We start from the raw sequence: 14,766 nt of genomic DNA, 5'->3' as shown, positions 1-14,766 counted from the left end.
ATAAGGAGAGTTCTTAGCCTGACTGCACCATGGAGGGATGGGGGAGCAGGAGAGCCAGCAAAGCTGCCTTTTGGGGGGGGCAATGTAATAATACTCATTAATACCTCAAAAATAGGCAATTTAGACTCAAAAACTTCACTTGTAGAAATTTATGCGAAGGAAGTAATCAAATGAGGGCCCAAGAATGTTCTTTATGGTGTCGTTTTTAATAGAGAAAAAGGGAAAGAGGACAGAAAAAAAAGAAACTTATGTTTCTTATTTCTTATTCTTTTTTTTTTTTAATTTTTTAAATTTATTTGACAGACAAAGATGACAAGCAGGCAGAGAGGCAGGCGGGGGTTGACTCCCTGATGAGCAGAGAGCCTGATGCGGCTCTCGACCCCAGGACCCTGGGATCATGACCTGAGCTGAAGGCAGAGGCTTAACCCACTGAGCCACCCAGGCGCCCCTCTTATTTCTTATTCTTAATGTTTATTACCTAGATAAAGATTGAAGGAGGCATTTGTTATACTTCTGTCAACAAAATTCATCCTTTAAAATTTTATTACTTAAAAATAATTGCTGTCAGTCATCTGGGTGGCTCAGTTGCTTAAGAGTCTGACTTCAGATCAGGTCATGATCGCCAGGTCCTCAGGTGGAGCACCACGTGGGCTCCCTCCCAACTCAGTGGGGAGTCTATTTCTCTCTCTCCTTCTCCCTCTGCTGTTCCCCCTGCTCATGCTCTCTCTCTCTCAAATAAGTAAATAAAATCTTTAAAAATAATAATATTAATAATAATTGCTGTCGCCTTCTGAATGTAAAAATAGCCCCATTATTGGAAACTCTTTCTGTAATTGTCTTTTTTTTTTAATAGTTTATTTATTTATTTGACAGAGAGCGAGAGAGCGCACAAACGGAGCAGCAGAGGGAGAGGGAAAAGCAGGCTCCCAGCTGAACAGGGAGGACCCTGAGATCATGACCTGAGTCAAAGGCAAATGCTTAACCAACTGAGCCACCCAGATAATCATCTTTTATTTAAATAACAATTAGCTGACCTAAAATCAGGTATGTAAATTATGGTATGGCTACACAATGGGACATTACTAATACACATTCAGTGATCTAGACACATATATATATGTACATCCACAGTTAGGGGGAGCCAGGTTATAAAATAGCATTTATAAAATAGCATGTAGAGGGGTGCCTGGGTGGCTCAGTCGCTTAGGCAGCCCACTCTAGGCTTTGGCTCAGGTTGTGATCTAAGGGTCGTGAGATCAAGCCCGGCCTCCAGCTCCGTGCTCAACATGGAGTCTGCCTGACAGTCTTTCTCCCTCTCCCTCTGCCTCTCCTGCTTGAGCTTTCTCTCTCTCTCTCTCTCTCTCTAAAACAAATTTTAAAAAAAATCTTTACAAAATAGCATGTATAGAATGTTTTATTTTTATAAATATTTGTATTTATATTCATTTTATATTTGCATAGAAAGGTCTAAAGAATATACACCAAGGCATTAACAGTGGTTATGACCGGGTAGTAGGGTTGGAAGTAGTTTTTATTTTCTCTTTTCATAAATCTGCATTTTCTCAAGCTCTTAAAATTATTAAATACACTTTTAATTATAAGAGAAATAAACCCTTATAAACATTAATTTAAAAAAAAAGAAGTGACTGACACATGAATTCAGGTGCTAATGCAGCAAAGTACAAGAAATCACCTTTTTCTTTTCCTATGACTTATGCAATGTAACACAAAATGGTGCACTCCCAATTCCTCCATCTGGCACTTGGAGGAGGCAGCACAAGACTATTCCTATCTCCTGATGTTCAGCCATTCTTCATTCAATCATTAATTCTCTGATCACCTCCCATGCGCAAGACACAGTGCTGGAAAGGCTACTTTAAAAACATCCATTCCTCTTAAAAATCAGATACAAAATGCATTTGATGAGTTAGGCTCTTTTGGATTTTGATAATTAAAATTTTCACCTACCACTACTTTTAGCTTCAGTATATCCTGTACTTGATGTCTCACAGTGCATCTCTGTCTCCTTCTCTACCCTCACCCTAATCATGGGGGAAGTGAAGAGGGAGACCACTGAGCTTGGCCCGTAGTGCCTTTAAATTAAAGGGTGCTTGAAAGCATCATCGTGACGTCCCATTCAAGGGTTCAACTCAAAAGCCAGCAGGGCCAGGAGTACCAGAAAATCACTCTGAGTTCAGCAAGCCCAAGGGGATGATGTGGCTGTTTCATATCATTAATGACCATCTTCAAGAGAGTGGCTGGTCCCTCCACGCTCCATCAGAAAACAGGAAAACCTAATGATTAGACTCACCCTCTTTCTATAGCCATGTATCTTGGCAGCTTTACAGTGCCCCCCATTGTGTGGTTTATTCCTTCTGTGAAGAGGACTCACCATCCCCAAGAAAAGTCCATTACAGAAAATCATGGAAGCCGTGAACCAAGACATGTAACATGTAATAAGTCCCACTCATGAATTATTGAATACCATCCATTACAGCTTTTAGAATTTTAGGCAAGCCACTGATTTCCAAAAAGTAATACAAGACCCTTTAGATGAATATGGAAGTTGAGAGAACTATACCTCATCTTTTTTTACCCAGTCGGGATTATGACAGTTTCAGTGAAGAAATTCCTGTTTTATATAAAAGAAAATCCCTCTGACCCTCTATGTCTAGTGGCAGATCAATACATACATTTTAGATCTGGTAAAATGACTAATGAGTAAACCATTAATGAGAGCTAGAGCTATCTGATTACTGGAACAAATGCTGCTAATGTAAAAAAAAAAAAAATTTTCTTTTTGAGAAAGAGCGCACAATGGGGGAGGGGCAGATGGTGAGAGAGAGAATCTCAAGCAGGGTCCATGCCCAGCACAGAGCCTGACATGGGGCTTGATCTCATGACCCTCAGATCATGCTGGAGCTGAGATCAAGAGTCAGATGCCCAACCAACTCTACCCCCAGGCACCCCTATAAATGTGAATTTAATTAAATCCAATAATTTTTTACTTGGTACTTTCTATGTGCTAGACACTGTGAGCTTTATGAAAGTAAAATAGCATCTGCCCTCTACAAGCTCCCAAATAGGAAACACAAATATTTACATAAACAATTTTATCACAAGATGAATTTGATACTTTTTTTTAAGATTTATTTATTTATTGAGAGAAAAAGCACAAGCAGGGAAGAGGTAGAAGGAGAGAGTGAGTGTCAAGCAGACTCCCTGCTGAGTGTGGAGCCCAGCGCAGGGCTCAATCTCACAACCCTGAGATGATGACCTGAGCTGAAATTAAGAGTAGGATGCTTAACTGACTGAGCCACCCAGGTGCTCCTGAATTTGGTACTTCTAATAACAGAAATAATAATAAATAATAAACACTACGTCATGGGGCTTGGGACACATGCTCTGGAGGCCAACTACCCGAGTTGGAATTCTGATTCTACCCATCACTAGCTAACTATGTGACCTTAACAAACTTAACCTTCTCTTCTACCTCAGTTTCTTCAACCTATAAAATGGAGATAATAATGATATCTACCTCATAGGATTATTGTGAGGATTAAATGTGGCACAAATGGAAGTATTGTTAATGTTGGAGTAATTATTACCAGCACAAGATAAGGAAGCACTAATTCTGAAGGTCCTGGGAAAGCAATCCCATGGAATGGAATCTGTGGCCACGTTGTGAATAATGGTAAGGATTTTAGTGTGCCATGATGGGAAAGAAGGGCATTTCACAATCAAGGATTAACCTGAGCACAGGCCTAGAAACAGGAAGAAGGTGGTCAGGGCCCTGACGAGGCTGGTGGTATGGCCATGGTTCCAGGTGTCTGAGCAGGAGGTGGGGGAATACAGAAGAAATAACACTGAGAGATGAGACATGCTGCCATCTGCCTGCAGGAGGCGACAAATGCCAGCCAACAAGCCTAAACACTTTCCAGAGGTGATCACAGCCCAAGAAGCAGGGCATCACAACGGTGAAGAACGTGGGATTCTAGATTTGAATTTTGGCTCCAACTCATAAGAGCTGTGTGATCTTGGGCAAGGTAACTAACTTTTCTGTGCCTCTGTTTCCTCACACATAAAACAGATGTGTTAAAGATTAAATGAGAGTTCATATGCATAGTTCTTAGAACCAGTGCCTGGTGCATAATGACACGTATGTGTTTCCTTTGAAAAGGCATAGTGCTGTGGGACCCTTGATCTCGGGGTTGTGAGTTCGAGCCCCACATTGGGTGTAGAGATTACTAAAAAAAAAAAAAAAAACTTAAAAAAAAAAAAAAGGTAGATGACTGGCCAATGGCGTCTCTTCCTGCCCTCTTGATTGGTCCTTCAGAAAATTATCAGCAGTTGGTATGGTCAATGACAGGGTCAAGGATATAAGACTGCTTTTCAGTCATTCCAAAAAAATACTACCATGAAAGTAAATGTTCTCTTTTGGACAAAAACTTTCATGGTCCGTGAAAAAAATTATCTCAAGCGAATGGCAAAGGGACAGCAAGGACTAAACGTAAGCACACACACTTCTAGGGGACATGACTCTGAATTTGTCCCAGACTTTTTCAGATCACCATGGCCATGCAAAGTCGCAAAATGCACGATTTATGAGAAGGTGGCATCTGGGCTAACTTTTGGATGACGGCGAAGGTTTTAATATGAGTAGGGGAGGAAGGGCAAGAGCCGAATGTATGGTCACGACTGCTCAGACAATCTCTAAGGCAAGAACTTACTTCCAGATCCATCTTTGACTCTAGGTCCTTCAGGCTTGGCCTCGGAAATAATGTTTGCATTGGCGTTATTCTCCATCTCGATCACAAAGTCACTGTCCTCCTCAAACTCAGGGTGACTAAAGATCCAATCCAGTGCTCTTTCCAGGTTATTATTCTAATAAAATAAAACATTTTTACAATGTATGCAGTCCCAGGGCCTCATTATATCCTGACCACTTGAACCAGGATGTCAAGCAGATAAGACAGGAGGCCTGAATTCATTAGTCCTAAGTGCCTCTGAGAGCAAAGCTCTGACCCTGCATATGAAATGCACATTCAGCTGGCATTCTCCAAGTCTCCCGACTGAGGTCTGTAATTAGATTCACTGGGAAACAGATCCGAGCAGCAGACCAGCGTTCCAAAGTCTGTATCTGTCTTAGCTCAGCGTTTCTGCAGGCTGATGCTAATGATGGGGTACGGAACACCAGAGAGTCTGCCATTTGTTGGCGCCCAGTCTTTTCTTGGCCCCACTAACTGCACACACTACATTCCCTATCAACGGTGTTTTCTGCAGAGAATGACGCCAGGCAGAGGGGGCCCAGCATGAGGGCCGTGTTAGTGCCTCCTCTCCCTCCTCTCCCAAGCAGAATTGTTGAATTGCAGTAGAGACAAGATTAGCATCTTGATTAATGATGACAATACTGGTGAGTTAGGTACATTGTTTCAAACTTAACTCTGCAGTTCAAACCAATCGACCATAAAAACATTGCCATCTTCCTCTGTTTGTGATATCACAGGCAGGCTAAAGGATTTGCTTAGACATCATCAGAATCACCAATGAAACAGTCAGTCAGGAAAAATAAGTGGGTCAAAGCAAGTACCCTGAGTGAAACTAACTCTGCTTGAGATATTTCAAGCACATTAAAGGGAAACGGATTGTTCCAGCCACACTCCCGCAGTCAGTTGAGAGCCACTATGACAATGGACCCTTGCAGACAACCGGTCAAGATAGGTAAGCAGGAATTAGTAGCAAACATACCCTCAAAAATATATATGGTGAGGCAAGGAAGGATGGGTTTAAAAAAAAACAAAAACAAGGACTTCCTTTCAATATTAGACAAATATCTACCCTGAGAAAGGAAGACTTCCACCCACCATCTAGTTTCACGGTCCCTTCTCTCCTGACAACATCAGGAAATACATGAATGCCAGAAGAATCTTCTCCCTCCACAGACACAGAAGTGGAGAATTCCCAGGAGCCTTTAGTCTTCTCTATGAGGACTTCTGAGAGACATTTCTTTAAGGTCTTGCTATCAGAAAAGCAAAATTTGTCCCAAAGAACTGCCTTATTGAATATGGACTCTCATGCATCTCTCTGTGCTCCAAGGCCACAAGGAAGCTCCAAGTCAAATCTTGGAGCCCTGCTAATAATAACACTCAGATGATACGGAGTTTTGGTCTTTGGGTTTCTTTCATCTTGCCCCAGCTGAATTATCTCTCTGGGGGGGTTCTTTTGTTGTTGTTGTTCTGTTTGGTTTTTTTTTACCCCCTATTCTTAAACTGTATAATTTCCCCCAATCATTTATTTTAGCTGCACGTAGAATATATGCAAATAAATCTCTGTGGGCCATGGTGGGGTACAGAGTGAGACAAACATGATGCAAAATGATCAAAGGACACTGGAAAGTCTCCACTGCTGCTGACAGAAAGACACATTGCCTCTAATAAGAGGAGGGTATTCGCACAACCTCGTGTGCTTACTGTGGCTCGTAGCGCCTGAACAGCCTGATTTCGATGGAATCCCATGGAGGTAATGATAGCTACAATCTCCTCCGGAGGCTGGTTATCCAAACCGGTAGCACCAAAAACAGAGGCTCCGGCAGAAGCTGCTCCTCCATAACCAGGCATGGTCAGTGGTTCGGCAAAATCTGGGGAAGAGAATCACACTCAGACCTTTTTCTTTTTTTAGTCTTAAAATAAACAACACTTTCGCAGCAACATGGATGGAACTAGAGAGTGTTATGCTGAGTAAAATAAGTCAATTCAGAGAAAGACAATTATCATATGATTTCACTCATATGTGGAATTTAAGAAATAAAACTGAAGATCACAGAGGAAGAGAGGAAAAATAAAATAAGACGAAACCAGAGAAGCTGACAAACCATAAGAGACTCTTAATCACAGGAAACAAATTGAGGGTTGCTCTGGAGGGGAGGGTGGGCAGAAGGATAGGATAATTGGGTGACGGACATTAAGGAGGGCATGTTAAGTAATGAGCACTGGGTATTATATAAGAATGATGAATCAAAGACCTGTTCCTCTGAAACCAATAAAACATTATATGTTAATTAATTGAATTTAAATTTTTAAAATGTTTAATTAAAAAAAAAGGAAATAAACAACACCATGCAGCTAAGAAGGAAAAATACCTAAAAAGTTGTAATAATTAAGACAGTTGGTACTGACATAAGGATAAGTCTATAGATCAACTGAATAGAATTCAGAGAGTCCAAAAATAAACCCAAAGATTTATGGTCAATTGAGTTTTGACAAGGGTACCAAGACCATTCCAATGGGGACGGGACAGTCTTTTCAATAGATGGTGCTGGAACAAGTGCATGTCCACATGCAAGAGAATGAAGCTGGATGCCCATCTCAGACGATATTCAAAAATTAACTCAAAACAGCTCCCTAACCTCAATGCAAGAGACCTTGAGTTAGCAACATTTCTCAGAAACGATACCAAGAGCACAAGTGACAAAAGAAAAAATAGATAAATTCGACTTTATCAAAATTAAAAGTTTTGTGCTTCAAAAAAATGCCATCAAGAAAGTGAAAACACTCACAGAATGAGAGAACATATTTGCACATCATGTATCTGGCAAGGTGATTGTATTCAAAATATGAAAAGAACAACTCAACAATAAAGACAACCTCCTTAAAAATGGGCAAAAGGTTTAAATAGACATTTCTCCAAAGATACATAAATTACCCACAAACACAGGGAAAGATGCTCTACACATCATTAGTCATCAGGGAAATGCAAATGAAAACCATCGTGAGCTACCATGTTCCCATCCACTGAAATGGCTATAATAAAAACAACAGTAACAAGGGTTGGAGAGGATGTGGAGAAAGTGGAACCCTCACCCTTTGTGGCAGAATGTAAAACCGTAAAGCCAAGTGAAAAGCACTTTGGCGGTTCCTCAAAAAGGTAAACGTGGAATTACCATATGACATAGCAACTCCACTCAAGAGAAATTAAAACATGTCCACACAAAAATGTGTATTCAAATGTTTATAGTCACAGTATTCACAGTAGTCAAAAACTGGAAACAGCCCAAATGTCTACCAACAGATGAAAAGAAAAATAGCTTGTGTGTCCCTGCAGCAAAATATTCTTAGTGGTAATAGTTGCACAATTCTGTCAATTTACTAAAAAGCACAGAAATGTACATTTCAAATGGGTGAATTATATGGTATATGGTAAATTATACCTTAATAAAGTAGACAGAGGCAAAATCTTACTAAACAGCCCCCATTTCTTCATGTACATTTTTCTATTTCAAGTCCTTATCATTTATTAGCTAGTAGTATGGGTGGACCTCAATTTATTGCACTTCATTTGATTCCACTTTGCAGATAATGCACTTTTTACAAATAGCAGGTTAGTGGCAACTCTGTGTTGAACAAGCCTACTGGCACCATTTTTCCAATAATGTTCGCTAACTGCATGACCCTGAGTCATATTTTGGTAATTCTCACAGTATTTCAAACTTTTTCTTTATTAGTATATTATATGATCTATGATCAGTGATCTTTGATGTTACTATTGTAATTGTTCGAGGGAACCACAAACTGCACCCATAGTAAACAGCAAACTTAATCCACATGTTGTGTGTCTTTTGACTGCTCCACTGACCAGCCATTTTTCAGTCTCCCTCTTTTTAGGCCCCCTTATTCCCTGAGACACAATATTGAAATTAGGCCAGTTAATAACCATACAATGGCTTCTAAATGTTCAAGCAAAAGGAAGAATCACACATCTCTCACTTTAACTCAAATGCTCATGTGACTAATCTTAGAGAGGAGGGGATATTGAAAACTGAGATAATCCAAAAGCTAGGTCTCTTTACACCAAAAAGTCAAACTGTAAAGGCAAAGGTAGAATTCTTGAAGGAAATTAGAAGTGCTCCTCTGGTGAACACACCAATGATAGAAAGCACAGCAGCTTCATTGCTGATGGAGAAGGTTTTAGAGGTTTAGCTGAAGATCAAACCAGCCACAACATTCCCTTGAAACCAAAACTAGTCTAGAGTAAAGCCCTCCCTATCTTCAATCTATGAAGGCTGGGAAGGAAGCTGCAGCAGAAAAGTATGAAGCTAGCAGAGTTTGGTTCACAAAGTTGAAGGAAAGATGCCATCTCCATAACATAAATGAACAAGGTGAAGTAGCAAGTTACCAGCCATCTATTGGAAGAAGATGCCATCTAGGGCTTTCATAGCTAGAAAGGAGAAGTCAATGCCTGGCTTCAAAGTGTAAAAGGATAGCTGACTCTCTTGTTAGGGGACAATGCAGCTGGCGACGTTAAGTTGAAGCCAATGCTCATGGCCCATTTCAAAAATCCTAGGGCCCTTAAGAATTATACTAAATCCATTCTGCCTCTGCTCTAGAAATGGAACAAAGCCTGGATGGCAGCACATCTGATTATAACACAGCTTACTGAATATTTTAAGCCACTGTTGAGACCTACTGCTCAGGAAAAAAAAAAATTTCTTTCAAAATAAGACTGCTCATTGACAATGCACCTGGTGACCCAAGATCTCTGACGCAGACAAACAGTGAGATTGATGTTGTAGATTGATGTTGTTTTCGTGAATACTACCACAACATCCATTCTTCAGCCCATGGATCAAGGAGTGATTTCAACTTTCAAGTCTTACTATTGAAGAAATACATTTTGTAAGGCTGTAGCTGCCACAGATTCCTCTGATGGATATGGCAGAGTAAACTGAAAGCCTTCTGGAAAGAATCCACCAATCTAGATGCCATTAAGAACACTTGTGATACATAGGAAAGAGCTCAAAATATCAACGTTAACAGCAGTTTGGAAGAAAATTCCACCCTTCGTGGGTGACTTAGAGGCGTTCAAGACTTCAGTGGAGGAAGTAACTGCAGACGTGGTGGAAAGAGCAAGAGAACTAGAATTAGAAGAGGAGCCTGAAGGTGGGACTGAGTTGCTGCGATCTCATGATAAAATTTTAACAGATGAGCATTTGCTGCTTATGGATGAGCAAAGAAAGCAAACGGTTTCTTGAAATAGAACCCACTCCTGGTGAAGATGCTATGAAGACTGTTGAAATGACAACAAAAGACCTAAAATATGACATAAACTTGGTTGACAAAGCAGCAGCAGGGATTGAGAGGATCGACTCCAATTTTCAAAGAAGTTCTACTGTGAGAGAAATTCCATCAAATAACATCACATGTTACAGAGCAACCATTTATGAAAGGAAGTCAGTCAATGCAGCAAAAACAAAGTATTTTTCAATTAAGGTATGTACATTTTTAGACATATTGCTATTGTACACTTAATAGGCTACAGTATGGTATAAACATCACTCTTCTATGCACTGGAAACCAAAACATTCATTGGATTCACTTTATCATGATACTCTTTTTACTGTGGTGGTCTGGGACTGAGCTAGCAACAGCTCTGACAAATGCCTGTATATCCCACATCTTTCCAGTGGTCATTGCTTGCTTTAAAAGAGTGAGTTATATTTCAAGAAAGCTAGTAATTTTTTTTGAGGATGCAATAAGATTTTTATTATTTTTTTAAAATTTTATTTAATTTTATTTTTTTCAGTGTTCCAAAATTCATTGTTTATGCACCACACCGAGTGCTCCATGCAATACGTGCCCTCCATAATATTTTTTTTTAAAGAGTAAAGATGAATACTGTGACTTTGCTCCACAAGCAAAGTGCCCCCTCATTGCAGCAGAGAAAGTGAGCTGAGAGTGTAAATTATGAGGGACAGAAGAAAGCGAGCTAAGAAGCTATATTATGAGTTGTGTCATTTTCTGGGACCCATTCAGAGGACACTAAAGGACCAAGACTTAGCATCACTGACAACCCCGTCAGACTCCAAAGCTATCCCCTCTTCCAACCACTCACCTGGCTCTTCCATGTGAACAATAATCCAGTTGAAGGCCACTTCAGCTCCCATATTTCCAGTAAAGTACACAGCCTTCCGACATGCTTCTAGAGGGAAGCCCATCTCGGCCAGCTGCATCACTGATGACTCATCAATGTCCGAGGCTACGGAGCACAACAGAACACTCTGGTGTAAAAACGTAAACTCTCTTTCTCCTCACCCTAGCTTCTCCTCATCCACCAGCCACATGCTATCCAAAGAAAGTGCTCTTCTGTTTGGTGTATAAATGGTGTTTTAACTTTGCTTTGTTTGAGTTCATCTAAATATTACACCATTTGAGCTTAAATATCTTTGACCTAAATAGGAACCACAATAACCACCTAGACAATCCAAGCACTGAAAAACAACTACTTAATTTCATATGGGAGATTGGGTGTATTCCCAGAACCACTGCAGTCTCTCAGATCCTTCTCAAGACCTCTCCTACTGCCGTCTCTCCTATCACTGAAATCTGAAGAGAAAAGCTTTAAATCTCATAGGAAGTTATGCCAGATCTTTAAGTATATCAGCAATCAAAGGAAGTAATCAGCTCTGGGAAATGGAGAGCCCAAATGTTAAGTATGGATGGACACAATATGTTCTATAATGGTATACATTTAAGATATTAAAAGAGATAGCTTTATAAACCTAATGTGGGCTTAGACACAGAGGGTTTTCTTTTTTTCTCATAATGACATGTAGATACTGGTAAAGACATATGTGTATGCGTCTGTATGTATGTATGTGTATACATGGACATATATAAGCACATGTATCTACACATAATGTATAAAATATACATAAAAACCTATAGGCATATGTATATACATATATGTATATACATATATATGTGTGTGTATATATACATATATACACAGATATATACAGAAATATGTGTGATTATAATACATATGTACGTGTGTATATATACATACACCTGTTACATTTCATGTATACACATTTGTATGTGTATATACATGTGCATGTTTATATGTATACATACACATGTATATAAACCTACATAGTGCTCTCAAATTATCCAACAGCTGGAGGGGAACAGGAGCACAAAATACATCCCTTATGTTTTCTACATCCTGAGGTCTCTAATCTACTGAAAATTCTGCCAAAGAGGCAACTAGGAGAACTGAGTAGTAGCAGTAGAAATGAGGATTAGAGACATCTGTTCTATAAAAACTATATTGAAAATGTGTTTATCAGGGTGCCTGGGTGGCTTAGTTAGTTAAGTGTCTGACTCTTGATTTCAGATCAGGTCATGATCTCAGGGTCGTGAGCTCGAGCCTCGCCTTGGGCTCCATGTTGGGCATGGAGACTGCTTAAGATTCTCTCTCTACAGGGCACATGGGTGGCTCAGTTGGTTAAGCGACTGCCTTCAGCTCAGGTCATGATCCCAGGGTCCAGGGATCGAGCCCCGCATCGGGCTCCTGCTCAGTGGGGCGCCTGCTTCTCCCTCTCCCTCTGCTATTCTGTCTGCTTATGCTCTCTCGCTCTGTCAAATAAATAAGTAAATAAATACCTTTAAAAAAAAAAAAGATTCTCTCTCTGTTTCTCCCTCTTCCCCCTCCTTCTCGCCACCATCCCACCCCCGGCACTCTCTCTTTCTAAAAAGAAAAAGGAAATGTGTTTATCAACGTTCTCTTTTACAAAGAAGATACATAGAACATCTTTTCAAAACCAGATTTTAAGAAAGCAATGATTTAGGACAGCAGTGATTCCCAAGTTGTGTTCTATGATAGCCTGATGTCCTAAGAAAGATGTCATTACTGAGCCACAAAGCAAGGGGTTTCCATGGCCAAAGAAGTCCTAAAATCTACATTCTCTATTCTCCCCTTAGAAATTTACAATGTAAAAAAAAGAAAGAAAGAAAGAAAGAAATTTACAATGTGTGTTAGCCCAGCGAAGACTTAAAAATCCTGTCATAAAGACTCCTGCACTTAAGGAAACTAGGAAACTCTTTCTACAGAATACCTTCCAACGTCTTGTGAGACTCTAATGTTCCCTACAATGTAATTTAGGAAGTGCAGCTCAATAAATGGTTATGGGTGTCTCTAATAACAGATTGAAGACGTATAATTCCACTTTTGTGAAAAATAAAGTAAGCAAAGCACAGGTAAAGGCCAGTGGAAGGATATACACCAAGTGTTAACAATGGTTATGGATGAGTGATGAAACCATAAAGGATGCTTACGGTTAACCCATAGTTTGTAAATATCTTTTTACTCTCATAATAAGAAAACAATTATTCTTTAAAAATCTGAGAAAGGTGGGGTGCAAATGTTAAATAATCCCAGATAATTCTATTTTCTCCCGTTGAGAGTACAAGTAGCTGCTGATAAGACAGCAGGCTTAGATCTGGGAGGAAATCAATTGCCAAGCCATGAACACTAGAGATAGAGACCGGCTGAGTGCTCTAGGTCAGAGACAGACTCCTCTGGCGCAGTCAGTGATAACCCCCCATCCCCTCCCCCAGGGCAAAAGCCTTGCAGACCAACTCTCTGCAGGAGCAAGAGCAGTCCGCAGACCTCTCACATTCCAGAAAAGGTCACGTGGCATGAAAAGCACACTTGACTCCCAGCCCAGATTCTGGTCCCAGCTCTTGGGTCTCTGAAGTTTCCTGAGTCTCAGCTTTGAGACTGTAAAAGGTTACCTGCTCTGTCCTTCTTACTGTGATAATCAATTGAGAAGCTGGATTTTGTATGAACAGTAAAGTTATAGAGGATCAGAAGGATTTGTAAAATAATAAACACAGTATGACTTGTGGTAACCATTCCAGAGTATTACCAACCATTGTTATTATTATAATTAAATTATTCACAGAGGCAATGGTTTTCCCAAGACCCTCGCTGACCCTAACAGCTTCTAGCAATGAGCAAATCATCAACCAAGGAGAGGAAATGTGGAGGTCTAAGCCATGTGATCAATCATTTGCAATGTAGAACACATGAACTTGTAAAGCAACAATAGTTTGTCTCTGGAAGGTCTTTGTAGACAGAAAGATTCGGAGTATTTAGTGTTAAACACTCCCCCTTCCTCCTAATTAATATCTAAATACTCATCATAAATGGTTTATTGCATTCTTTTCAGAAAACCAAGAGTATCAACTCCTATAAGATTAAGGAACTATAAACTATAAATCTGTAAAATTAACACACAATCCAATGACACTACCAACCTTGAGAGTATTAATTAATGCTACCATGTCCCGTTAATCATGAGTCATCTCTACATGTCCATCAGTAGGAATGGAAAAAAATGCCTGGCCACTGTGCCGTCACTGCAGAGAGAGCCCTACTCGTGGCCAGAGTGGGAAGAAATGGCATCATGAGCCCACCTTCACACATGCAGAGACTAAGCCTCAGAGAAGTTAAGTCAATTTTTCTAGCTTGCAGTCATAAACGTCAGGGCCAAGTTTCCAACCCAGGGCTTGTTGGCTTTCAGGCTGATGATCACTCTCCTGAGCTACAGAGTCACTAATTACCATGTCACTGGTTTACATGTGCTGCTAACTGAACTTGCAGACAAAGAAACCCTCCCACCCAGGAAAAGCTGCACACGACCACATGTCGAGAACAATGCCCCTTTATTGAATTCCCGCAGATAAATGTCAGACCAATGACACTGGTGTAGGACACTAAGAAAAATTTCGAAAGGTACATACGGTCTATCAGTTGGTTCATCAGGCGATCTGGAAATTAATGGAGAGGCAGAGAATGAGATCAATGCACAGCAAAGAGTTTTAGAGAAAGAAAAAGATTCCCTGCAGGGCAATCCCTAATCCCTCACCCCTAGGGATTCCATGCTGTGGTCAACCCCTCAGCACCCCACCACACACACCACCCAGC

General features: G+C 40.3%; 1 protein-coding gene across 3 annotated transcripts in view; it reads right to left on the bottom strand.

Moving 5' to 3' along the window:
- The window catches only part of USP13 (ubiquitin specific peptidase 13), a 110,086-nt gene that overhangs the window by 15,585 nt on the left and 79,735 nt on the right, over positions 1 to 14,766 (bottom strand). For all 3 annotated transcript variants that reach the window (XM_080800587.1, XM_080800588.1, XM_080800589.1), the window contains 4 exons: positions 14,583 to 14,609; positions 10,888 to 11,031; positions 6,471 to 6,637; positions 4,731 to 4,884 (listed from right to left, as the gene is read on the bottom strand). In XM_080800587.1, the coding sequence (XP_080656713.1) occupies positions 4,731 to 4,884; positions 6,471 to 6,637; positions 10,888 to 11,031; positions 14,583 to 14,609 (492 nt within the window). The remainder of the gene's footprint in view (positions 1 to 4,730; positions 4,885 to 6,470; positions 6,638 to 10,887; positions 11,032 to 14,582; positions 14,610 to 14,766) is intronic.

This window comes from Martes martes (assembly GCF_963455335.1).
Source record: "Martes martes genome assembly, chromosome: 1".
In the NCBI taxonomy this organism is placed as follows: Eukaryota; Metazoa; Chordata; class Mammalia; order Carnivora; family Mustelidae; genus Martes; species Martes martes.
The sequence above is the reverse complement of the archived record's forward strand: the minus strand, read 5'-3'. Positions and strand labels throughout refer to the sequence as shown.